The sequence below is a fragment of the Manacus vitellinus genome, unplaced genomic scaffold (assembly GCF_001715985.3).
Source record: "Manacus vitellinus isolate BGI_N305 unplaced genomic scaffold, ASM171598v3 scaffold_4_pilon, whole genome shotgun sequence".
Classification (NCBI taxonomy): Eukaryota; Metazoa; Chordata; class Aves; order Passeriformes; family Pipridae; genus Manacus; species Manacus vitellinus.
This window is the reverse complement of record NW_021940604.1, coordinates 6,623,124-6,648,479: the sequence shown is the minus strand read 5'-3', so window position 1 is coordinate 6,648,479 and position 25,356 is coordinate 6,623,124. Positions and strand designations below refer to the sequence as shown.

Sequence of the window (25,356 nt, the reverse complement as noted above, 5' to 3'; positions counted from 1 at the left end):
CACTGGTATATAGTGGCCATCATTGTCACAGACAGAGTACTGGAAAAGACTGCCTGATACAAAGTGATTCCTAACTTCATTCTTAAATAAGATGAATTTTTAGAAGATATGTGCGTACCTTCAGAAACAGGAATTTGTCAAAAAAACACATTAAATCAATGCTTTCCAAAAGAAAAAATGTCATTAACTTCAGAGAACACAAGGGATAACAGTCTATTGCTATTGTTTGACACTTAGTCATCCTGTGAAAATGAATATATTATCAGTATTTTACTGTTTCATACTTTTCTTCAGAAAGATCTCACAAGTCTTTAAAACTGCTTTAAACACAGTGTGTGGCAGCAGTGATCTGTGCAACACAACAGCTATCTAGCAACCAGTACCACCACCCTACAATTACTGAGAAAAGAAGCCTTTTATCTCTGTAATGAGTAGGTTACTTTCTCCCAAATCTTAAATATAATCAATGGGAAACATTCCCCAGGTGTAAGGTTAAGGATTTGTTTTCTGCGTCTTCCTTAAGATACAGAATTTCTAGATAATGCCTTTGATAATGGACTACTGGTTGTATGCCAGATACTAAACCCATGTAGAAAAAAAAGCCATGTATTCAGTCACTGTCTCAAAGCAACACAATATGTCTTGCATGCATAGATTTGCTCTGCCATGATCATATGTTCAACATTTTTTCCATTTTAGTTGTTTCCAGTACAGCATATGTGGTGCTTTTAAATTGAAGTTAGACTTCTTTCTTTCATTTAATTTTATAAACAGATGCTTTGTGATATTATGCCTCCTCATGCTTTAGAAAGCCTTGTCCATTAATTTTCATATTTAGGAGGGATTCCAGACCAAAGAGCAAGGGGAGCAAGAGGCAGTGTAATAACACATTCCCACGAAGGAAAGAGAACATATTTGCTTACCTGGAAGAATGGGGATTTGGGGTTTTTTCAACTGCTTTTGGTAAAGTTTGAAAAATCTTGTAGAAATGTCACTGAGCAATAAATCTCAGATGTTCCTCTCCTTCTCAGCAGTTCTATGACAAGATGACTTAGACTGAATAGTTTGAAAAGACAGTGATATGAACTAGTTCAAATCAGAGTAGTTAATGGAGTTCCTCAGTACAACACTAGACACAAACTGGAAAAGGTAAAACAAAAGCTATAACAGTAAAATAACGCCAACTAGATAAGAAGTGAAGCTATTTCGCAGCCCCATTTGGGGTGAAGGTGGAGTGAATAACATATGTTTTCCTTGAAAGGAAAGGAGGACTGTAGAATGAGGTGTTATCTCTGTCAGTGCTGCTGTAAAGGGGTAGCTGACAAAGCACAGTATGTGAATGAGGGGAAGAGACCAGAAAAGAGAACTGAAGTCATGCCACGGTTTGAAGTTATTTGAACAACTGTTTTGGTATATTACATTATTCTTAATGCACCGGTTAAATCTACAGACTTTGTGCAGGTGCAAGTAAACATAGGTAGGTTTCACTCCCCTTGCTAGTCAGTGTTTGTTTTTGGAAAATTTGACTTGTTTACTTAGGTGTGCCGTTCTGTTCTGCTTCACTAAAACAAGATTTTGCATTGCTTTTACAAAAAGAATTACCTGTACTTCTTATTTGTGCCACCTTCACCATTAACATATAAACCATTATGGGAGTTTGAGGTTGACTAGGAACGATAGATTCCACCCCCAGGGTGCAGGTGACTTAGATTTCACCTGTGCCTGTAGCTCTCATGCAATCCCAGTCAGCCTGATGATTGGTCATGGCACACATAGCAAAAATGATTATTCCACAGAGTTGAATAGGCCAGTCTAGGCCTTGCTGATTGAAAACAGAGACAATTAAAGCTAAACTCGTTTGTGGGCTTCTACCCTTTTTTTTTTCTCCAAATATGCATGTGTGCATGTGTGTGCACGCACCTTGAAAATTAACCAGGGTGAAAGGGCGGTGATAAATCATCTTTGCTTGTAATCTGCACTCTATTCCTAGGTCATTTCCTTGCTTTTGGTACCAGCCAGGACCACAGGCACCCCCATAGTACCAGTGACCTGGGAAGGCTGGTGGGTGTGGGAAGGGGTAAGCACAGATTGTGGGCAAGCCAAAATAATTTCAGCAACTTGGTAAAGCAGGGAGGTGGTGGTGGGGAATGGGGTGGAGTGGAAAGACATCGTGTGGGTGCGGCTGGAAAAGCTCAGCAAAGCTGTGGGTTTGGGGGGAAGCCAGCTCTTGGGGTGTGAGGATTACTATGCCGTGTAAAACTAACTTTGGAGGGCAGGGGAAGCTGGAGCACGACAACAGTGCTCATGTCAACCCTCTGAAGCCAGAAGTAAGAGCCTTTCTTCTGTTGCACACCCAGTCCATTACCGTTCACCTTGTGCAAGGTCTGTTTGCTGCTGTTTTCATTATCTCTACTTCAGTAACTCTTTGGATTGCCTTCCTTGCTGCCCTCATCACCAGCTTTATTTTCCTTATTTTCCTATTACCCTTTCTCTTCTTTGTCCCTCCCCCTGCTTTGTTCTCTGATGCTTTTTGCCCAGTTGGTCCCCGATGGTTAGATTCTGTTATTAGCGACCCTCCTACAAAGAGAGAGTTACTGCAATCACTTCCTCTGTCTTTTTAAAAGATGGGTGCAGTGACAGTTTTCCTGTGCTGCTCTTACGGAGTAGCTATCTTGAATAACGTTCCCTGTATATTTTGGTAGCAGTTCAGCGGAATACTCTCTTTACTGCTTCCAGAAATTTGAAATAGACTGTGTCTGGTCCTGGAGATTTATTGCAAACTACATGGAAGGGCCAGAACTGGTGCAGATCCTTTCCACATGGAAACACTGATGCGGAGAGTTCGTAGTATGCTTGAATAAAATCAGAGATGTTCTGTGAGCTTAAAAATGCCTCTGAGAAGACAGTTACTAAATTCAGTTTAATCCTAGAAGCTGCTGCTCAGAAGATCCTGCCCTGATACAGGAACAGAAGTCCTGGATGGGCCAGGATACAACATATCGCAGAGAAATCTTTGTAAAATGACTACTTTTAAGCAACCTACTGCCTTAAGAGGCAGATCTATGCATGTTGATTTATTAGATTACTATTTTTTAATTATTTTCTGCACTTGAGTGCCATAGGGGAAAAATCTGAGGTATCCTGAGACAGATTTCTTGGACTGTCTACTAACCATGCCAGAAGCCAGCTACACTCACACTCAATGCCCTCTCTACCTTCAGAGCCACTAGCTGCCTAGCAGAGCCTCTTTGGCAAAGCACAGATCAGCACCAATATGCTTCATTAGATTTTAGCTGGCTCCACACAGAGCCAGCTGAGGTGTTGTTGCATCCTGGGGTTGAGGGGGAACCAGACAGTGACAGCACACATCTGTCTTGTCTTTCTCCATGCTGCAGAAGAGTTTATCACCAGACCCGTGTGCCACACACACACCTGGACCCAGCCAGGGTTCAGCAGTGGACCTGAGATGATTACTGCTCTCTGGCTCCACAGCAGTGAGAAACAGCCCAGAGCCCCTGTACAGCTGCAGATGTCTATTCAAGCGCCCTTGCAACCACCCAACACAATGTTTATTTGTTGGGATTTTGGTTTTTTCCCTTCAGGAAGGGCTGTTTTATTTAAAAATTGCTTAAGACCACTAGTCATTTTTATTAGATACTAACACTAATTACAATATAAACTTAGCAGCTCACACAGAGGGTAACTGTACCAGATAGCACCTACAAACAGCTTTTCTGAACTCAACTCTTGTTCTAGGAGCAGACCTTGAAACCACTGCAGTCCCTGTGAGTTGCCCTTTTCCAGTGCTGATTTTACATCACATTTGAATAGATTCCAACTCCTACAGGCATCCTGCAGACTTATTTTATATAGCAATTCTTCGGATAGCAACCTCCTCTTACTGATTGTGAATTTGGTTTAAATTTGGAAGACTTGCATAAACATTTGCATTGTGGGTTTATTTGTTTGTGGGGGGTTTTTTTGTTGTTGTTTCCTTTTAGCCAAGCATTAACGTCATGTTTATAAACAGTAGATAGACCGGCACTAGTTGTTACCCCAGTAAAGTCTATCTATTGCCAAGTAAGCATAAGCATGCTCCTAGTAGGGAAGAAGTGTTCTAGACCTACCTTCTTCCCAAAGCTTTGTAATAATGTCCTTGCTTTAAGTTTGGTGGGTGCCATTTGTAACCAGGTAGAAAAGCATCACTGCTTAAACAGGGAAGACAACTGAAGAGTTTTTGTACTTCTCAGCTTTCTTTGCTGGCATAACCAGTCCTGAGCAGTGCAGCCCTGGTGAGTGCAATCCGATAGCAGCCTTCTGGGGCAGTGCATCAAGCTCAGCAAATCCATCCTAGCAGCAAGCAGCCTGATTTATATGTTACTATATTGCAACAGATGCTATGTTTAAGTTTTCACTTCTCTTCCAGCTGTTGAGTTTTTAAATAAAATCTTTACTGAGCTTAAAAGTACTACTCAACTAGTCAGAAACTAGTCAACAATTGTAAAAATGTCCCTCACTGCTGTATGGCCCTTACTTTTGAGGCACCTTCTCCTTTGGCAAGAGCTTGACTCGATGCACCAAACTTGACAAGATTCTCTGTCTGGCTCAGAAAGAATTTGATTAAAACTAATAAAATACAGACCGATGAGCATTGGATAAACTGTCTTGTTTTGTGCTTTGGTTCCAGTGTGTCGTTGGACATTATGGTGGCAGGTTTTAAAAAACCAACCAAAAAAAAAGATTGGATTCTGGCATAAGGATTTTAAGGGGCTCTAAGAAATGCCAATAGATATTTCAGATTCATAGTACAGTTGTGAGTGCAGGTAGTATTGTAAGGGGGTGCCATCCCTGCCAAAGCCCTCAAGACAGTCTTAAAGAATGACAAGAACATAGTAGCAATGACCCCCTCCCTGCCCTAGCAGGAGATGCAGGGTCTCAGAAATGCCAAAAAAGTGAATACGGGGAAATTTATGTTAGGAGTGCAGCAAATTTTGATGGGGCCAGAAAGGTCTAGATAAGCAGGCAATGCACAAGGAGCAGGAGATACTCTTCTCCCAAATGTAAAGCAGAAAAGCAAACATAATGAAGTGATGCATTTAATCTTTTCATTTAACAAGATTAAGAGAGTAATTTCCATCTAGATTTACAAACATTACGAAGAGTTTGTTGAGCTGTGTCTGAAACAGTAATAGTGTTTACTGGTTATTTTAACATGATTATTGTTCTAAGTAATTCATAGTCCCAGAAACTGCTACCACTCCTGTATACCAAGGGCTATAGAGTACAACAGCTAGTATCTTAACAAACCTAACTCAGTTATCTTGATGTAGTTAGAGATCTGAATGAAGTCTGATAAATATTTGGCTTCTCCATTGGAAGTGCCATTATATTTAGTATCCAGATTCATCTATAACTGTCAGTTTTTATTTGCACAGACAGATTTTCTTCAGATATTCTGTTATAAATGGTCAAAAATAAAAAGCTTGTCTCTCAATTTATTACTGCCCTGTTTTCAACCCCTTTATCCTCTCCTTTGATGCAGAAAGGGAGTATGCTTTTCACAATCTCCATTCTATAAACTCCAGTCTGCTCTCCCACTGTTTTTGCATCTCCTGTGGGTAACCAAATTCATTAGTCATTGAAGTATTATATAGATGAACGTGGATGTGAATGGATGCTCTGATGAGCAATTTAACAGGTACTTCTTGGATGTATCAGAAACTTGACCACTGCCAATTGTCAGGAGCTTTGGAATTGGGCATCAGCTGAAGGGGCTGACAGGGAAGGCCCAAGGGAGGAGAATGAAGCTGGGTAAGAGTTAGGGATCATAGTCTTGGATTTAGGTGAAATTCAGCATCAAATTCTTTCCTCCGAATTAGCAGTTGCATTCCATTCTCAGCCCTCCTACCTTCTTGGCATGTAACAATTCATTTGTCCCTCAGTTTCTTTATTAGTGAGACAAGAGAAAAATCTCGCATCCTGGTACAGGCATCTGACAGTAAAAGGTAAAAATACCTGTCTGTCTGTTCATCCCCACACTAATATTTCCTGCAAGGAAGCCTATAGGAAAAATCACATTCCAAGCAGGTCAATTTACTGAAACTAATAACTGGAGAGCTCGCCTGGTACTGGCTTGCATATTGCTCCAATCTTTCCTAGTTCAGGGCAGATACTGTTTGTGGGCAGGAAGAAGTCTGAAGAAACAGCAAAATGCTGAAACAGCAGACACCAGTGTGCTCCCTCGGCCAGACACCCATTTAGCTATGTTTCAGTCCCAGGGCACTTGACTTGCTTTGTTTTAGATAATGTGCAGTGCTCTTCCTCCCTAATGTGGTCATGTTTACAGACATAGCCTTTATGTCAGTGGCCCCTTCAGGGGAGTGTACAGCTGACCAATTCCACAGTACTGGAGCATCAGGACCAACCTTTCACTGACCCTAAACTCACCCTTTCTAGGCAGTCCAGCATGGAGGCATTTTCCCAAGAGATATGTAACAGCTGAAGTGTAGTTATTTCTGGCAGAGACCCAACAGCTAAACAGAATTAACTGTGCCGCTTCTCTCATTGCTTCTAATCTTTGGGCAATTTTTTTCAGGAAACCCTGAAGAGAATTCAAAACCCTAAAGGAGACCTTTAACTTTTTTTTATTAATCCCCCTCTCCAGTCTCACAGACTTTCTCTGCCTTTCCAAAGTCTTCAGGGAATGCTCTTGCACTTTCCAAGCAAAGCCTCTTCTAAGCTGGCCCATGACAAATGCTCTCTTCTGTATCCCTCCCTCCTCCCTTCTCAACTCTGTTAGATGGTCAAAGGACCTGCCTGGTTACCGACCCACTTGGCAGATCAGTTTTCTCTGATGCCTTTCTTTGCAGACTTGCCAGCCCCCAGGGATTGGCTCAGCAATCTTAACTAGCACAAACACTACACATTCCTGCATGCACATGCGTACACATGGATCATTTGTCCCCTGCTCCTTGCTCTTGGTGAGTGTCTTTGGGGACAGGTTAATAACTAAGGTCAAATAACTAGGATACAATTCAAAAGAAACCAAACCACTTAATACTATTTTTAAAGAAGTTTCCGCAATCTTTCTGTATTTTCTATTATTTTTATACTTTCTATTGTTTGTCATTATTGTGCTGAGATAACCTCTAACAAACCTCTTGGAGCTAGCAACTTTAAACATCTTTAAAAATAAGTATTTTTAAAGAAAACTGTTCCTTGGAATAACACTTCGTCACAGTATTTGGGTTTTTTGGGAATGACATCTCACAAGATTTAAAAAAAAAACAGTGAAGAGTAACAATTTTAGATTTTGATCCACAGAGATTTAATTGGAATGGAAGGCAATGTGAATTAAAAGTGACCTTGCATTGACAATTGTGTGCGAAGACAAAATTAGTTTAATAGCAAATATTTTTAAAAAATGAATAGTCTTTAAAGATGCTAGGTATAAAAGGAAAACTAAGGGTAGCAAAGGTCTGCTGTTAACAGAAAATAGTACGATATGTCGCCTTGCTTCAGCCCTGACAGAAAAATGTGACGTACAAAAATCTACTTTAACAGGAGAATACAGCCACAAGTAAGAATAAGGGAACAACAGCGTTCAGTAAACATGAAAAAGCTGGTTTCAGATTGACAGGACCAGTTCAAAGAAGCTAATCAGTTTATCATGAAGCAAACAGTTTTTAACTCTGTATATGACAAGAACCTAAAGTTCAGAAAGTTCAGCAGGAAGGCAGTAGGCATACTAGTTGGAATCTGAAGGAAGGCAAAAAAATTAGGATAGTTTAAGAAAATCTGACCAATTAGGAAAGACTAAAAGGCTCAGACAATTAAAAACAGGCAAACACATTTTTTAACTTTATAAAACAAGGATATTAAGTCAGTTTAAATCCAGTATCCCAAAGTTATTGCAAAGATCCCAGAGTCACAACTCATGTGCAGAGAGCCACAGGAGAAAAAAAAAAAAAAAACAAAACCACCCAGCTAATCCAAGTCTGTGTATTTGTGACTCAGATATTCTTTAAAATAGCATGGGTGTAACTGATACTGCCACGCTACAGGATGGGTGGATTGGTCACCAGCCAGTCCATATATTTCTAATTCTGTAAAGTTGTTCTTGTTAGGGGTTCTTTAGATAGAAAAAAACCCAGCTTTTTTTCTGCTCAAGTGATTACCTCTTCTGTTCTGTACTTGTTTGTTATACCAGTTATTAGCATTAATTTTATCAGAAAAGTTATAGAAAAATATGGAAAATATGTAGAGTGGAAAAAACAACTGACTAAAGACCCCCCATACACCACTAAGTGGCCTCTCCGTGGTGCATGCTCACAGGCCTTAGTGTGAAGCACTAAGAAATGCAGAAGCAGCAGTAGCAGGACACTTGCCTAGTGAATGCTTTCCTTGCTGTGGGACGACTACACACCATGAGGCTATGGAGGGAGTAATTTTGGCCAACCTAACTGGCAGAGTGTTTGGTGTACGTCAAACTAAGCCATAGCACAAAAGCTGCATCTCTCTCTTTACAAGGTTGTAAGTCTGAATTACTCTTTTAACAGACTGAACTAGACTAGTTTTGGTAGCAATAAAATTGATGTATATTAATTAGGATTTATAGAATGAAGTGTATGTTATGATCATATTTTCTCAACTACCTTGTCACAGAAAACAAAATTGCTGTAAAAATTTCAGTACTCATGCAAACTTAGGCCTCATTAAAGAATACTCTTTCTTACTGCAGTAGACAGTACTCCTCCAAAACTGTACCACTGTAGCAAAATCTGCTGCTGCAGTCTAATCCCATGTCAGATTAAGTGCAAACAAGAAATACAGGTAGCATTTCCCTCTGTAGAGCTACATTTTTATTGGTTTAAAATTGAATGTAGTAGCAGTAATGGAATAAGCAATTAAAATGTAAAGTTAGACCCAAGAGCTAGGGCATTTGATGTCTTTTATGGAGTCACTGAGCTAATGCTAGTGTTTGCCTCACCCTGGAAGGAAAACATAAGCCAGGAAACAGTATTTATGCTTTTTGATGCTCCAGACACTAATTATTGAGCTATGACAAACAAAACACAGGAGGGCATCACTCAAGTCTTATGCTACCTTGTTATTCTTGTTTAATGACTGCATCTTCAGTGTGCAGATTTTCTGTTGCCCCCAACTAACTAAACCTAACTATGCTACTATTCATGTCTGATTTAAAAAACAAATATCAAAGACAATCAAATTTCTATTCTGGGTCAACACCATGCCAACACAAAGCCAGGAATACACAAAGCCAGGAATACACAGTAGCACTGTGCTCTACTGCTTATTTGCAGTCAGGAGGGTTCCATCAACCACAAGCTGGACTGACCTGAATAATGAAAGCTTAAAACATATGCATAGCCTTTGCTGGTTTGCAGTCACTAGCACTATTACACCATCCAGTTGTGATGCCTGCTTTATGGAAGACACATGGATGCTTTCTCATTCCTCAGCTGGCCAGTATGTGTATGCTGGTGAAAATTGCCTCATACTGCATTCACCCTGTTAAAAAACAACATGATGATTCCAAACAAAAAGATAAAATAGTCTGGTGGATATACATAAATATTTATTATCAGTTTAACTTCATTTTACTAGAAGTCTTTAAACAGTTTTTCTTTTTTTTTTTTGCCAAAATGTTGCATCTATTTGACAGAGTTGCTACTGTCATAGCTTCCCTGCACTGGGAATGCACAGCTTACACTTAGATTCCAAAACAGTCTATTTAAGATAAAGAACCTTCAACTTTAGTGCATATGGAGCTATTTAAAGATTGGTAAGAAGAACTCCCCTTCCCCCTCCCAAATTAAGAGTCTGTTACAAAGATTTCATTATCAAAAAGTGAATATACAAATACTAAAAAAATGCTGGCTTGAAAAAGTGATTTCAGAATTTACTGTACACATTGTAACAATTTATTATATAAGCTGCTTCTACATGCAAGCAGATCTTACATTTGGTGTAAAACATTTATACACATTCTTTACAATTTGTACATATTTAAATGGCTGTATCAAACAACACCGCGCTATGGAATTTTGGAAGCAAACAACTAAAATTGGGAGGAGAAAAAGACAAGGTTTATAAAATGTGAACAAAACTCGTGACACTGAAAAGACTTAGGCTTAGTCTCGTTTGGTTTGGTTTCAGGTTATTCAGGCAGACCCAGATTTTACTTCTAGCATACAAAAGTAACACCAACGCAAAACAGAGTAAGGCAACTATTGAACCAGCAGACTGTACCCATCACTTAGAATGGCTTATAGGTAAAATGCCTGTTTTAGGATTTTTCTTTCCTAAAATGTTTATTTTCTAGGCACATTTTAGCAAAACTGCATTTTGGCTTTCCTGCTTGCCTATGGCAAGAATTACTGTAGTTGGTGCCCATTGTGAACACAGGTGGTGGTGGCTTTTTTGGTTTGATTCTGTGAAAAGCCAAGGCCTCAAATGGTATTTCAGTGGTATGAAAGAGGACACTGATAAAGGAGGATGATCAAAGCACAGAGTTTGTGTGATAACTAATGTGGTTATTCAGTACTTTTGCCACCTTTTAGTTTGCATTAGAGGGCAACGAAAAGTTAACCCGACCCAATAGCATACCATACCACTACACAAAGACCTGAGCTTAGTTGGAATCTGGGGACTTCTACTATTTGTTGTTAGATGTGGCAGTGTCCCCTCTGCTGAAACACTTCAAACTCTCAGAGGGGAAGCTGGCCCTGTACAGCACTAAGGAACACCAGTGCCTTATGACATAACATTGGGGGTGTCAAAGTGCTGGTATGGGAAACTGTTTTTCACATCTTCCTGAATGGCTCGTTCCTTATTTGTACTTTGTCTTCTTAGAGAGTGCATAGTGAGAAAGAGTGAGCCTGACATAAGCTCTGAGTTGGTGTGCCACAAGTACAAGATTTAGTTAGAAGGAAAAAGAAGAAAGGGAAGAATGAATTATATTTACCAGAAGTCATAATTGGAACGATGTGCCATGGCTGCATATGGGAAGCAAAACTTAAGAACAAAACATTCATTCAGGAGATTATCATGAACATGTGCCAGAAACATACACGAATATAATTCCTCCTGGTTACTGAATTGCTAGAGAGGTCAATTGAATATAATACTATTAGTTCATTTTCTCAAGTTTGTCTCCTTTCCCACTTAAAAAAAAAGGATACAAATGCATAACTCTGATGTTGATTACAAGATTTTGGAAGAACATCTAATAGACACAAGTCTTCAGTAAGTCCATGGCAACACATCAGTTTGATAATTTAGATCCCTATAACTGACAGCATTATCTAGCTGTTTTTATTTAAATGATGATACAAATGGGAGAGCATTCAAGATAAGAACACCTTATCTTATGATTTAGACTGATAAAGTAAAATTTAAATAACACTTTTTTTCTACAACTGATTCTTCTTCTTCTTCTTGGGTTGTTTGTTTGGGGTTTGTTTCTGGTTTTTTTCCAGGTTTGGAGGGGTTTTTTTAATTTTCTTTTTAGCAAAGGCTTTTTATTAGCATTGCCCCCACATCAGAAAAGCACTTTGGAGTTGTTCTTTATTGTTGACTACTCCTTATCCTCTACATCACAGGAAAGCGGCTGAGTGCCTGCCTCAGCTTCTGTGCAATCTGAAACAAAGAAACACAACATATTTAATATGTAGTTACTTTACACTGTGCAGAAATATGATTGCAGAGTAAGAAATTAATTGTTTTCTCATTTGATGAAAAACTGCAGGTTTTACTGCAGGTTTTGTGTATGTAACAAATGTGGATAGAGCCTTTCCCAAATCTTCGTTTGCGAAGCCTAGCCATGATGATGATGTGTATGTAGGACTCTCAAAGCATTCCATTATAAAGACTTTCCTTCTCATATATACACTTTCTGCCTTGCTCATTTTGTACCTTCACTACTAAGGTTGTGTTGGAGAAAGCATTGTAGGCAGGGCTGTCATCCTGCCTATTTGCTTAACTAGCACAGCACTACACAGGAGAGCTACAGGAACAAAGCCAGATTTTTCAGGAAACTCACTTCCCTACTGAAACAAGGCTGAAATATCAGAACAGAGCTTCTGTGCAGTTCCCACAGCTCTCATGGTAGCCAGTATCCCACATATGAACAGGTACTGGGGGAGAGAGGAGTGGTAGAAGGAAACTGGTGAGGCTGCAACCAGGAGGGTCGGAACAGACTGGACAAGAGTCTGAAAGAAAGTAAGGGGAAACCTATGCCTAACCTCCATCAGATGTGTCAGAGAAAGTAAGCAAGGTGACCTCATGGGGACCTAAAGTTGTCGTCCACTAAAGATACCTCAGAAGTCCCACTGACAAATTTTACTGCTGTGAAGGACAACCAGTTATTTATGAGACTCCTTTAAATGATAGAAGTCAGCTTCCAGCACACTTAGACTTGCATGTTTTACCAGTATACCACATAAGAAAATTTATTTTCTGGTTTAATTATAAAAGCACAAGGAATGAGAAGAGTTGTAGGCCGAGTGCTCCATGTTAACATACTGAATGTCACCTAAACCCCTCCTGTCCCTTGTGCCCCACACTTGTGTACATTAGGCTTTAAATCACGGAAGCTTCCCTTCTTGCTCCCATCCTATGGGAGGAAAGTTCTGTTCAAATGTTTTACTGTTATATTCAGTGCAGTAGGCCTTGTTTACTGCACATCAGAGAACTAAAATTCTTTACCCTAGTAATGGCATTGAAAAAAACCCCTTAAGCTGTCAACAATAATGTTTCTGAAGACTGTTTTTTAGTTCTAATAGGTATGATAGTCATGTACCTAGGACAGTATCTGTAGGAAAATATTATTTTAACTCATTCTTTGGGATGTGGCTTTTTTAACAATACTTTTTACAATTTTTTGTACAATTCTTCAAATATCTGCTCTATGGGAGAGGTTCATACAAAAAGATGGATTAAGCACTGTGAGTATTTCTTACAAAAGTAGCAGCACAGCACATTCCAAGAAAACAGCACTGAAATACTGCATCTTACCGTTTCATAAAACTGTGCCTGCTGCTCCAGATAGAGACGAATGACGCTGTTGTAGTCATAAATCCGGTTACTGTGGAAGTGATTCATCTCAGCTGCAATGAGACCCAGGAGACAAATTATTTTAGAGAAGCATTTGTAATTAGGAACAGTTGCACTCAGTTCAGGTTGGTAACTGTGCAACAGACTCAGTGTCCAGCCCTGCCAGCACAGTTACTGTTCTCATGCTTCCACAACCTGTTTTGCCTGCAGCAATCAAGTTATAATGGAACTGTTTGTAAAATTGGTAGGGTGTCGGTTACACACTGATAAAATCTGGACACTTCCTGGACAAAGACAGGTTCTTGTATTACAGTACTCAGGTGCACAAAGATTCAATAAAAAACACAAGCAAAATTTTCTCCTACTGAGGTAACTGCTCTTTCCTGAAGTGTTTCCAACAGATTTTGGCTAGGACATTCAGATTTCCAAGGGTATGGATATCAAGTCATAAGCCACAGCTGTAAATATTTAGCTCAAAATAATAATAATAAAAAAAGATACAGCCAGTACTGTCTGACCCATTCTCGAATGAGGCTATTTCAACAGATACCTGAGAACCAGCATTACTGAATCCGTAACACCTTACATCACTTTCTACATCTCTTGTCAGATCACAGCTTAGGGCTGAAAGAAAAAGTTAAAATATATTTTGAGATATCAATAGAGGGAGAAGAAATATTCTAGATTGCAAAAGTCATCCTAGAAGCCTCTTCCACAATTGCCAGGTATACAGCACAATCCTCTTCTGTTGCTGTGACCAGGAAGAAGGGGGTGGGGAGTTTTCTTCATTGTTTTTAAAATCAATTTTGTGTGCTACTCTGACTTTGTCACATAAAATATTGAGTACTCTTGGCTTTAAGCCAGCTAAAAAAAGATGCAACTCCCTCAGCAATGAGTAATCTCACTGAAGTCAATAAAAGGATGCACTTAAGGGCTTGATATCCTGCAGGACTGAGCCCTGACTCCTCACTTTCCTGGTTTTTCAAGTGCGGTGTCCTGCATCTCATATTTACAACACCTCTAACCTAAAGAGGAAAAAATTCATTCAGTGAACATCCAGGAAATAAAATCTTATTCACAAGAACATGAAACTCAACTGAATCATCTGACTAAACCATGAGTCAGAAAAACACCTCTGCACATGATGAACTGCTTCTTGTACCAGGGTCAATGCTTTTAATTTGAGACATTATCACTTCAAAATCAAAGAATCAGCCTGGGGCAGTTGTTTTGGGATTTTTAATTGCATTTTCAAAACATGTATCTTTTGCTATAGCAATGTGAGATTTAAAAAAAAAAAAAAAGTAGGGGGAGGGGTGCAAACTAACTGCAATTCAAGAAAATCTAAGCAGGTTACAAAAAAACCACTCTACAAACAACCCATGCCTAGCTCTTATTCCAGTACAAAGATTTTCTTTCGAAGTATGTTACTTAACAGATGTCTTTCAGAGGTCTATAACTTTGCCATTTAGCTCAAAATTTGGTTTACCTTGTAGTGCATAAGCCATGGTGCTCACACGTTTCACCATGTTCTGTTTGTCTTGTGGCGTTATTTTACTGGTTGCAACTAACTTATCACTTTCCTTCACTCTTTCTATTGCTCCCTGTAGAAACCAAATGCAGAAAAGATTAAAACAGTAGTCAACTTAGAGGTCTCTGTAGTAAGCTAAAACACCACTAGCCACATTTTGAGTTTGCATGCTATACATATATATACACACACAATGACTGATTATGCCTTCTCACATTTTCATCCAAAGTTTGTTATTTCACTTCATTGCCTTCAAGAGTCCTTGCAAAAAGTGAATTCGAACACAGGCATGAATAGTCATCAGCAAATTGAGTTTGGTTCAGGCAGTAATGCACAAGGGTATATACAAAAAGGACAAAAGGACCAAGTTTCAAAATACAGCTGACCAATATAAATGACATCCAAAAGCCTCAAATTATCAAATGTCTGAAGAACCTTATTTACACATTGTACAAGATGAGGCAACATAAACTGTTTTTCAAGAGACTACAACTCATTGCAATGCATAATCATCAATTCAGGAAAATCCTTGTATCACGTCAATAGCGAGCATAAAAAGATACGCCTCCCCTACACAATGTATTTTGCCAAACAACATTCAGCAGAATCTATTTACATGTCTCTTGGCTGTAAGTTTATGTTTCAAGCTTTAAAAACATTTCTCCTCTTTTTATGGTATTTTTCCCTGATGATTCTGTGGGATGAGGGACTGTAAATGTCCTGAAGAAAGAATACACAATCTGATATGCATTTTTCTTTGTTGCTCTCAGAATTATGTTCTTATGTTTTAGTTTTATACATTTAACATTTCAAGTGATAAAAAAACCACAAGCACACACTTGTGTAATTGATTAATACTTCACAATTTTTATTCTCCTGAAATACATTACAGTAGGCACATGACCTTAAGGAGATCTCTAAGACCAAAAAAAAAAGGCATAATATCCAAAACTAGACAGCATCATTTTTGTATTAGAGAGAAACAAGTGGTTGTTTCTTGTTGCTGGTGTCTTGTTTTGTTTGTTTGTTTTTTCTTCCTCCAGAAGCCCTAGTCTGGTTTTTTGATATTAAGAAGCTTCCAGGCAGTGCGTGATTATTTATCACATATCAGTAAGCCAGCCATGTAAGTGTACACAAGTTTTCCTACAATACTGGTATGGTTTTAGTATCAACCATCACATAAGACTCAAATATTACAAATTTACACTACTGCTATTCACTACACTGGGACATGAAGAAAGTCATGAAGCTTCTACTGCTCTCTTATAGCAGAAAGTCATAATATTCTCAAATCTTGAAAGAAGTTCTAGTTTCCTTCCCCTCTAAGTACTTCTTATTTTAAAAATCAACACATCAGTTTCACAGAATGTTTAGTGTTTCTAGAAACAGGGGCCAGGCTGCAGCACAAATGCAGTGCACCAGACCACCACTTTTGCTGCTGTCCCTACTGCCCAACCCTTGAAAGGAAAGGCTCTTCACATACCTTATGAGCTGCTATGATGTCAGGGAAGCAACCGAGAAATCCCTTATATTCATGATTCGTTTCCATCAAAAAGTGAAGATCTTTCTTTGGCTAATAAACAAAGTATAAGCATTAGTAAAACTGTCTGTGGCATGTTAACAATCACAGAAGAGAAACTATGATGGCAAAAAAGGGTGAAGGGGAAAAAAAGGAAGGAAAGAATACAAAAAAACCAAACCAAAATATTGTTTATTGAAAGTTTTTCTTATATGAAAAGGTTTTTATTAAAATATAAGGTTTTTAGAGAAAGGCACTGAGCATCAGTGAGCAGATACCTCTGTTCCTTGTTTTACTCAACACTAGCTTATGAAGTGAGGGGTTTTGCCTTAAATTTTCAAGCAAGATGACTTACCAATACAATCTCATTACATGTACAATCTCATTACATATACAAATATGTACAGGCAAAGGTGCATCTTCTTAGTTGTCAACCAGGAAAGCTGTTTTAAGAATCTTGTCTCAACCTTGAGATAAACAGGATCTGCATTTTGGATACTTTAAGCTTAACAGACTAAAGATCAATTTATTACTTGAACACCAATCAAGGTTTATTTAAGATAGATTTTTACTGAAGCAAGCAACTGCATGTCAAAGCAATGAAACACAGCCAAGATCTGGATCCTGCTGACATCTGGAGAGTGCACAGGGAAGGCAGAAACCCTATCCTTGGTTAATCATTGTTTAGTATCAGTAACAAAGGCAGCTCACTGACATCAGAAAACAAATATATTTAAAGAGGAAGTAAACATTTTAGTATTTTAGAAACCAGAATGTGGCTTTCTGATCCAACTGAAATACCCTCACATCACATCCCCTCTACGCTGAAGCAGTGAAGAAAGGAAGATGAAAGTGCATTGGAAAGTGTTAATAGCAATTTCATTTAACTGGCCTACAGCACTAGCAGTTATGTTTTAACAGAAGAGAAAAAAAAGTCAGAAGCATCCAAAAGGTGACATGTTTGTACACAGTATGCCAATGCATTCATAATACTCCTACCTGATCTGCTACAAGACTGGCAATTTCTTCATAGGTTTTCCCTGCTTCTGTTATTGCTCCATTGAGATCAGATTCTCCTAAAAGTAAACATAAATGTTCAAATTACATTAAGTCAATTACAACAAGAAACTTGCCTTGATTAAAGGCAAATTTACAAAATAGTTTATTTAAAGTAATAAATACCTTGCCATCCTTTTACAACCAACAGTAATAAAGAATTTAGAAAAATATTAAAGGAGGAATAAACTGTAGAAAATGAAAGTTCTAACACAGTATTAGCACTATTTACTTTGACATTTCATATTTTTTGTAGTTTAAGAACATAGATAATCCCCCATATGTGGCAACAGAAGTGTACCAGAATGGAAAGGAAGGAAGAATAAGGAGGGTGACAAGAGAAGATGAGCTAACAAAACTGAAGAACACCTGATGTTCTGATTTTTAGTAAATGATTTTCATACCTTATAAGCAGTCAATTCTGCACAATGCCCTACAAAATAGTGATACTATTCCTGAGCTCTCCAAGAGTGCTGGACCATAGGTCAATGGCCAGATAAGCAGAAGGAGGCTCGAGTAATTTTTTTCCTTGCCAACAAGATTTCTGACCCTTTAGGGAACTCTCAGATAAAATTTTCAAGGTCTGTAAAAATCACTGGCTTTCAGAGTGAGTTTCTAACTTTCATCATCATACAAAAGAGATCAAAGGGCCCAACAATCTACACTTAACAATACAGACATCACCACAAATCCTAAGCTAGACAACATCACAAGCACTCATAACACTGTATTACTAACAGGACAATACTATGTGGGACAAAGATGGAAACAAGCCTTACATTCTTGTATTTTTCATGCCACTTCACTTTCCCAAAAGACCACAGACTTTTTCCATCCTTTTTAGCTTGTCCAAAGCATGTAGTCAACGGTACAGAAAGCAAATTGAGGTAGAGAGTAGAAAGGGGAAGGTATAGTTTGCAGATATCAAACTTTGGTTTAAGAAAAAAATATGTCTTGATATTAAGCAGGGGTTAGTCTTTTATGAACGTTTTGGTTTTATTCTATAGATATTAATCAGTGACTTCATTGAAAATTACCATCGATTTCATTAACGATTAATCTGAACATTAGTATCTTTTACTATAACATATGGTTTAATCTATGTTAGAGATTTATTATATAGGATCCCTTCATTTTAGCATGTCCTAAAGGAAACAATGACTGAATGTTGCTTCAGGTCTATCAATTGATTCTTACTTTCCATTAGACTGGTTTCATAAAGTTCAAAACCTTTGAGGGAAAGTGACCGATCCTAAAAACTAATAAGTCCAGTAACAAAACACTGCTAAACAAATCATTATTTTTCTCCTATTTGAGCCTATTAGGATAAAATAAAACTACCATAAATTCCCATTATGAGATCTAAGAGGTATATAATTCAGAAGATAACTTTGCCTTTTTTGTAAAATAATAAAAAAACCCTGGAGGTGATCAATTTCATTATTTCAAGCAGGCTTAAATAATTCAGTATTTCACAATTCCCGTGTCTGCTCAGAAGGAACCTGGAAGTAACTCCTGCTTTTGCGTTAAAACATGGGGTGGATTTAGAGTCAGAAGCCAGGTTGGTCTAGATGATGCTGTTCATTTTATAATACCGTAAAAGACAATGACTTTTCCTATCTGGACAAAAAGAAAGAGGAAGAGCATGTATATTTAAGTTGAAAGAGAAAATCCTCCCTTTCTGTGCAGAGCTGACTCAAGGAACCTTCATAGATTGGAGCTTTAAGGAATCTGGACACACCCTCCCAACACTGATCCTCTTTCATTTGGGGCAGCAGGGCACAAAACCAGCTTGTAGAAGGCACAGGGTGCATTAAGAGTTTTTTCTACTAGCAGAGGCATTCATATGTCTCCAAAAGTAGGGCTAAGGGATAGTATACCTAAAAGTTGTTCCAAACAGTGGATCCCAACAATAGATAGGCACACCAGTGGTAGATAAATTTCTGCAGCTCCTCAAGCTGCATCCTTTTGTTCTACCGTCTCTTTTTTGGGTAGTGCTGGGGCATTCTTAAAGAGTCAGAGCTCATCTCTCACCTGAAGCACCCGTCAAGTTACACATTATCAGCAGTGTCATGCCATGCTCACTTGTGTAGGTCACTCCCTACACCAGTCCACCTGTCAGAGATACCACTTCCAACTTGCATGGCCATCCATTAGAACTTGAATTCCAGCAGCAGATTGCTCACAATTACATTTTCAGCATGGGTTTTGGTCAGAGTTTTGTTAATTGGATAGGGAAGAGTCTCTAGCATTCTCAGCTTCTGAACTGATGCAGCTTCTTAACTCAAACCACGAAAGCTGAGCTGAGTCCTAGTGAAAGGGTATACCAGGATGTCAGGGGTTCTTTAATCAAGAGAAAAGTAGAAAGCCCCAAGCACTTCTGGCATTTATAACAAAATTATGCCAGTGTGCAAGAAACAGAGGGGGCTTAAAAGCATTGACCGAAGGTAGTTATAAAAAGAACAGTTAAAATGGCCAGTAATATTCTACAGATATTTTAATCCAACCAGAAGGAGAAACTGATATTTTTGTTTACAGACCTGCATACTGTCACAAGGAGATGAAGGAAGATGCAAAACTATAACAAGCCTTTTGGAGATGTTTGATAAAGCATCTCTTAGCAGTTCAACTGCTTTGTAAAAGCCAAGGATAATAACTTCTGAAGGAATACACCAGATGTATTGAGGGAACTAATAATTTGTAAGGTTTGACTGGGACAGCAGAATTTTTTTTTTCAATAAGTGTTTTTGTTTTCTTTTCTTTCAAAGCATGTTTTAATATAATTCAATGAAAAAATTGTAAAGTTTGATGTACTGGTAGCAAATTCTTGCAGCAAAATTTTTCTTGATAAGCACATCTCAGACTGATGAGTTTAGCACACAAGAAGATCTTAAGGCAAGATTTGCTTGTTGCTAGCTGGCAGGACAGTGAAACTTGCATGTAACACCCTAACAGAATTCCTGAGGGGTGATGTGGGATTAAGAGATTTTACTATGGTTGAATGGCATACCCATCATTCACGTTTTCTTAATATAGGAGAAAGTCTCATCCAGATTTGGTGCTGCAAACGAGAAGCCATGCTATTTAAGGCTGTGTTGACCTAAGAGCATCATACGATACAGTAAGATAGGCAACATACTGCCAGGCTGAAAGACACTTCCAGGCATGTTCTGGTGCTGTCCAATATGCATTTTTAGACAAGGATCATACTTGCCAAACACACACACATTCTTAAAGCCAATTGGACAGTATATAGGCCCAAGGATAATTTAAATCAGAACCTCTCAATGTGTCCTTAATAGTTTTAAAGGTACCTTTGCCTCTGCAAATACTGGGGACAGATTGCTAATATGCACTGTGGCTGGCAACTAATTGATAAGGCTCATTCTGTAGCACGAGAAAAAGAGCTCGTGTGAGTCAGATTAACAAGTGCATCTTGCCTGGTGCAGTCTTAAACATTTTAGGCTGGAAATCAGAAAAGGCAGTAGACATTTGCAGAGCAAACAGGCAGCACTAATGAAAGTGGTGAGGACAGTAGATACGTCCCATCCTAACTATGCAAATGAACCAACTAACAGTGTATTCAGTATGTCAGAAGTCAGCTATAGGTAGCTGGAAGTGTTTGTGTCATCAAATCAGTCGCTGCAATCTTCAGTATGCTTGAACTTCTGGAACTCTAGTATTTAAACAAACCAACCAACCCCTCAAAACAAACAAACAAACCCACAAACAAACAAAACCCTCAAAACAAACAAACAAACCAAACCCAAAAGGCAACGATGAAGAGATTCAGTTCCCAACAGAAAGTGAACTGAGTGCCTTTAAGCATGGCTGAATGAGCCCTTCCTCTTTACTGATGGTCCAGAAAAATCATACCTCATACTCAGCCTAGATACTACTTCTTCATTTGAAGGAATGTGCCCTCTTTTAAATACTGAGATCAGGAAAGCTGCATCCTATCGGTTTAAATCCAGGTGTTTACATCTCTTGCACAGAATTGGTTTAATCCACAGACCTGTACCACACGGAATGATCAAGTGAAATTGTACATGAACAGCAGGCAGGACAAAGTGAAGGCAGCAGTGATGAAGATATTTAAAAGCCACATGTCCATTGTACTTGCTCTCTCTTCCTGGGAACTCCAATTAAAAAATAAAGAATCCTATATATTATTAATTCAATAACTGGTATACCAGTTATTGAAAAGAGCAAAATATATGGAATCAGAGCAAAGGCATGTGTGGGAAGGGAACTTTCTGCAACAAGATACTAGGGTGCAACCAGACACAACTGAGCAAACAGCAAAGAGACATCCTTGCCTTGTTCTCAAGCATCATGGGATCTATTTTTTCATACCATTCCAAGATGCTGGAAATCAAATTGAAGCTTTCCTTCACTTGCTGATCTGCAATTTTGTATCCTTGCTTTAAGCCATATTGTTTTCCCTTTACCCTGGCAAAAAATGTGTGCCATAGCTCAAGCAATTTTCAGTCCTTTTCCAAGAATTCTTGCTGCAGATTCCATCCAGCTAGGACTTACAGTTTTCTAACCCATGCTAAGAGTACATAACCATGCAAATCCTTTACTTCATTCTCACATCCAAAAGTAACTTTTTAGGCAATATGCTGTGCTCCAATTCTAACTAAGCAGTCATCCTGTTGAAGAACAGGACACAGATGAGAGCAAACTACAGGGACTATGCCTATTTCCAATGCTTCCAGCCACAGAGAATCTGAGTTTCAGAAGGTTGTACTTTAATACATGGTTTATGGGGTAAAATGTTTTAAGAGTACAAAGCAAGAGATAAATGAGTAATCAGAGTAAGTACTGGTCAACTAATAGTTCAAAGACAGAAACATTTCAGGAAGCCTCTACGCTATAACATATAAGGTTTTAGAACAGAGTAAATTTGCTATCAAGTCTAGAAAAAAACCCCAAAAGCCAAACACATTTGAAAGGAGAATTCCAGAGGAAACTGACTCAATAGGCTTCCTCTATATATGAGGAAATATTTTCCAGTTATCTGGAAAACATCAGCAAAGCTTAACATATCAAAGCAGGATTTGAAGTTTGATCTAAAGATTACATTTTAGGAGAACTTTGAGCAATTGATGCCCTCCTTTTCCCTCCCACAACTTTCATACCTAAGATGACAGGCTCTAAGGGCTCTTGAAGAGAAGCAAGGGTGAAGGACAAGAAAAGGCTACAGTAGCCAACCCTCCAGCCCACATAATTGATTACAAAATACTGTAATAAGTTTTCCATTCTCATGTGGAGTTGTTGTATCATGAAGTCACACAATAGTTCTGTGACAACTATTTTCTTCCCTTTCCTTTTGAAATCACAAAAAATGCTACAGCAGGTTTTGTCAGTGAGGTCAGTGACCAGATTATATATTAAAAGATCAAGCTAAACTTCTCCACCACCACTAACACACCACATGATTATACAGTGAGAGAAAACAAGACTGCAAACTAGAATATGAAAACCCTATAATATATACAGGGAAACAAGTTTTCAATATGTTTTCCGGAATCATGTTTGACATCTAAAGCTCAAAGAGGAAAGCATTAAGGTCTTCAGAAAAAAAAAAAAGTAGCATGATATAATTAAAATACCTCTTTTAAAGTACAAATGAAGCTATAGAAGTACCTTGGTATCCACTAGTGCTGAAGACCAGTGCCAGGGTCTGCAATGCTTTTCCTATCTTCTGGTATTCCTTGGGTAGTGCTGAAAGTGGGAAAAGGATAAGAAAAAGAGGGGAAACAGAAGAAAAAAACCCATAAGGGTAAGTGAGATTAAATCTGCAGCATTTCCAAAACTTGATAGAAGCAGATGTCAAAAATAAGTTTCATGTTTCCTCTAGTGACACATTTACAATCATGTTCTTACCCCCTCCCCTGCTATACATGTTACAAAACTGGATAAAGCAATTGCAATCTGTACTCTTGAAAGGTACAAACAGTTAGGGGAACAGTGTGTGAATGCTATTAGAAAACAAAAAAAATTCACTGCACTCCTAGCTCTGTCCTCCTAAGCAATTGGTGAGATTTTTTTTTCCCTCCCCCTCATGGGGGGAGAGGGGAAGTGCAGGAACATGATATGGAGATTTTAAGGGAAGAGATTATTGTGCAGATCTATAATGTCTAAACTCTCCTCAAATCATGAATTTTATATTTAAAGGCACCAGAAATGAAGATTATCTAGGGATAAAAATTAATGCAAGTATCTGAATAATAAAATTGTTTTTATAATCTGTTTATTGAACATGCATGCATAAATTGCTTCATCACAATTAACTCAATCAGCTGTGATTTATGAATGCATTCATTATTAACACTTTGAATAGCACCACTCCAGAAGCTTAAAAAGCAATCTGAAAAGCAAAAGCAATTTTTTATATGCTACCTATGCTAGCAGAAAAAAACCCAAGTAGATGTGGATTTCCTTATTAAATATTTGTATTCAGAGGGTACACTGTTCAAGCAAATAGAAGGTTTTTAACTGCCCTAGCATTAATTACAACCTGATTTTTACAGAAGATTTTTACCTTTGTGTGGTATAAAAAACACCACAAAAACCAAAACCAAAAACCAAGGCCCCCAAACTACATAATTTTATTGATTATCTTTGATCAAGCTCTTGTCCAGAAGTTAGACTATTTATGAGAACTGGTATGTCTTATACAACAAGTAAAATTCAGACTACTAGAATTCTCTTATCAGCCATTAAATTGTTACTGAATTCCCACTGTAAACTTTAGTGAAGATTGGTTTCTTTTCACTTGCATTTAAGAAGTTTCCACTGCAAGTAATTTTAAATATCATTGAATGGAAGGCACGTAATTATGGCTCAGGAAGTGCCAAAAATACTTCTGATTAAGAGTCAGGACTAGAGCTGACAGGGAACTTAAAACCTAAGAGACTAATAAAATCCTTCAGTTTTGCATGTCCCAATTTACTTGTCTCTTTTTTTGTATTCAGTATGAACGTCTGGAAATTAAAAGTTAATTTTTTTGACACAGTCATAATTGTATTACTGCATTTATGCTAACTAATTAATAGCTGTAAGTATTAGAAGAGTCATTCAATATCTTAAGCACTAGTGTCATAAGTGTAGGAAGATTTTAGCGGTTAAAATAATACTGAATTTCTACTGTAAGCACAAGTCACAAGCCAGCCCTTTGTTTGATCATTGCTTCTATAACTGCAAAGCAATACCATTTTTCTAGTCTCATCTGAGGAACCTTATTCCTTCCCTGCTCTTCACTTTCCTCTCAATATAATTTCCTAATGAAGCAAGATCTGTACCATGTTAGAGCTCTGTAATGTGTTAGACTATTTTTGACCAGCAGGAATGTCAGTGACATGTAGAAGGAAACCCTCTCATTCAAAGTGGGGAAACATAAATAATTTAAAGTTAACATCCTATAGATGCTCAAGTCTACTGTAATCACTGCCACAAGAGATGGGGCTTCTATACTTCCCATCCTTTCTGGTCAGCCCCAGATACTCAACTGCAGTGTTAGATTAGAAAGAGGCAAAAAGATAACTCAGGAGATGTACTTACTCCAAAGTCTGGGGGCAATGTTTTTTTGTGGGAGTTAAAAGGAGGGGGAAAAAATTAAGGAGATTTATGTGATAGATCTTTGGTTGCCAGACACTACAGCCTGCCCTGAAGTGCTTCTTATTATGATCCTCAGCTGTAGTACCTGCTTCCTTTCAATAGCTGCCTTGTGGTGGCCACAAACACTGAACACTGCTGTGGACTAGGAAATTAGAGCCCAGGCAGAGTCATAGGGACTTGAAGTTCTGCAACCCTAAATATCTGTGGGAAGGAAGAGACAAGATAGGAAAAAAAAAGAATTGGGCTAAAGATTAAGATAGAATCAAGTTGGTTTTTCTTTTCTTTTTCTCTTAAACTCATTTCATCTTTAAATCACTCCTCCTGGCATGCAATAATCCTAAATAAGGGGTTAATAAGATGCAATTATTTATGATTTCATCAAATAGACAGGTCTACTTTGCCCATGTCACTAAAATGTAGATAAATGACAAATATATGTGGACACGTCCTACAAGGGCTTTAGCTACATTGCTAGAATTATTTAACTTTGAATATTTTTAAACCTATGGGCAGGGACCAGATATTTCTCTTATGAGATAAAGAAAAA

At 38.2% G+C, this 25,356-nt stretch overlaps 1 protein-coding gene across 1 annotated transcript in view; it reads right to left on the bottom strand.

Annotated features, from left to right (window-relative positions):
- Window positions 1-9,578: 9,578 nt before the first annotated feature.
- Window positions 9,579-25,356, bottom strand: part of SNX9 (sorting nexin 9) — a 42,854-nt gene continuing 27,076 nt past the window's right edge. Inside the window, exons 12-17 of the mRNA XM_008932331.3 lie at window positions 22,836-22,913; window positions 17,127-17,203; window positions 16,092-16,181; window positions 14,567-14,681; window positions 13,039-13,130; window positions 9,579-11,661 (exon numbers count right to left, since the gene is read on the bottom strand). Of these exons, the coding sequence (XP_008930579.1) occupies window positions 11,614-11,661; window positions 13,039-13,130; window positions 14,567-14,681; window positions 16,092-16,181; window positions 17,127-17,203; window positions 22,836-22,913 (500 nt within the window). The 3' untranslated portion in view covers window positions 9,579-11,613. The remainder of the gene's footprint in view (window positions 11,662-13,038; window positions 13,131-14,566; window positions 14,682-16,091; window positions 16,182-17,126; window positions 17,204-22,835; window positions 22,914-25,356) is intronic.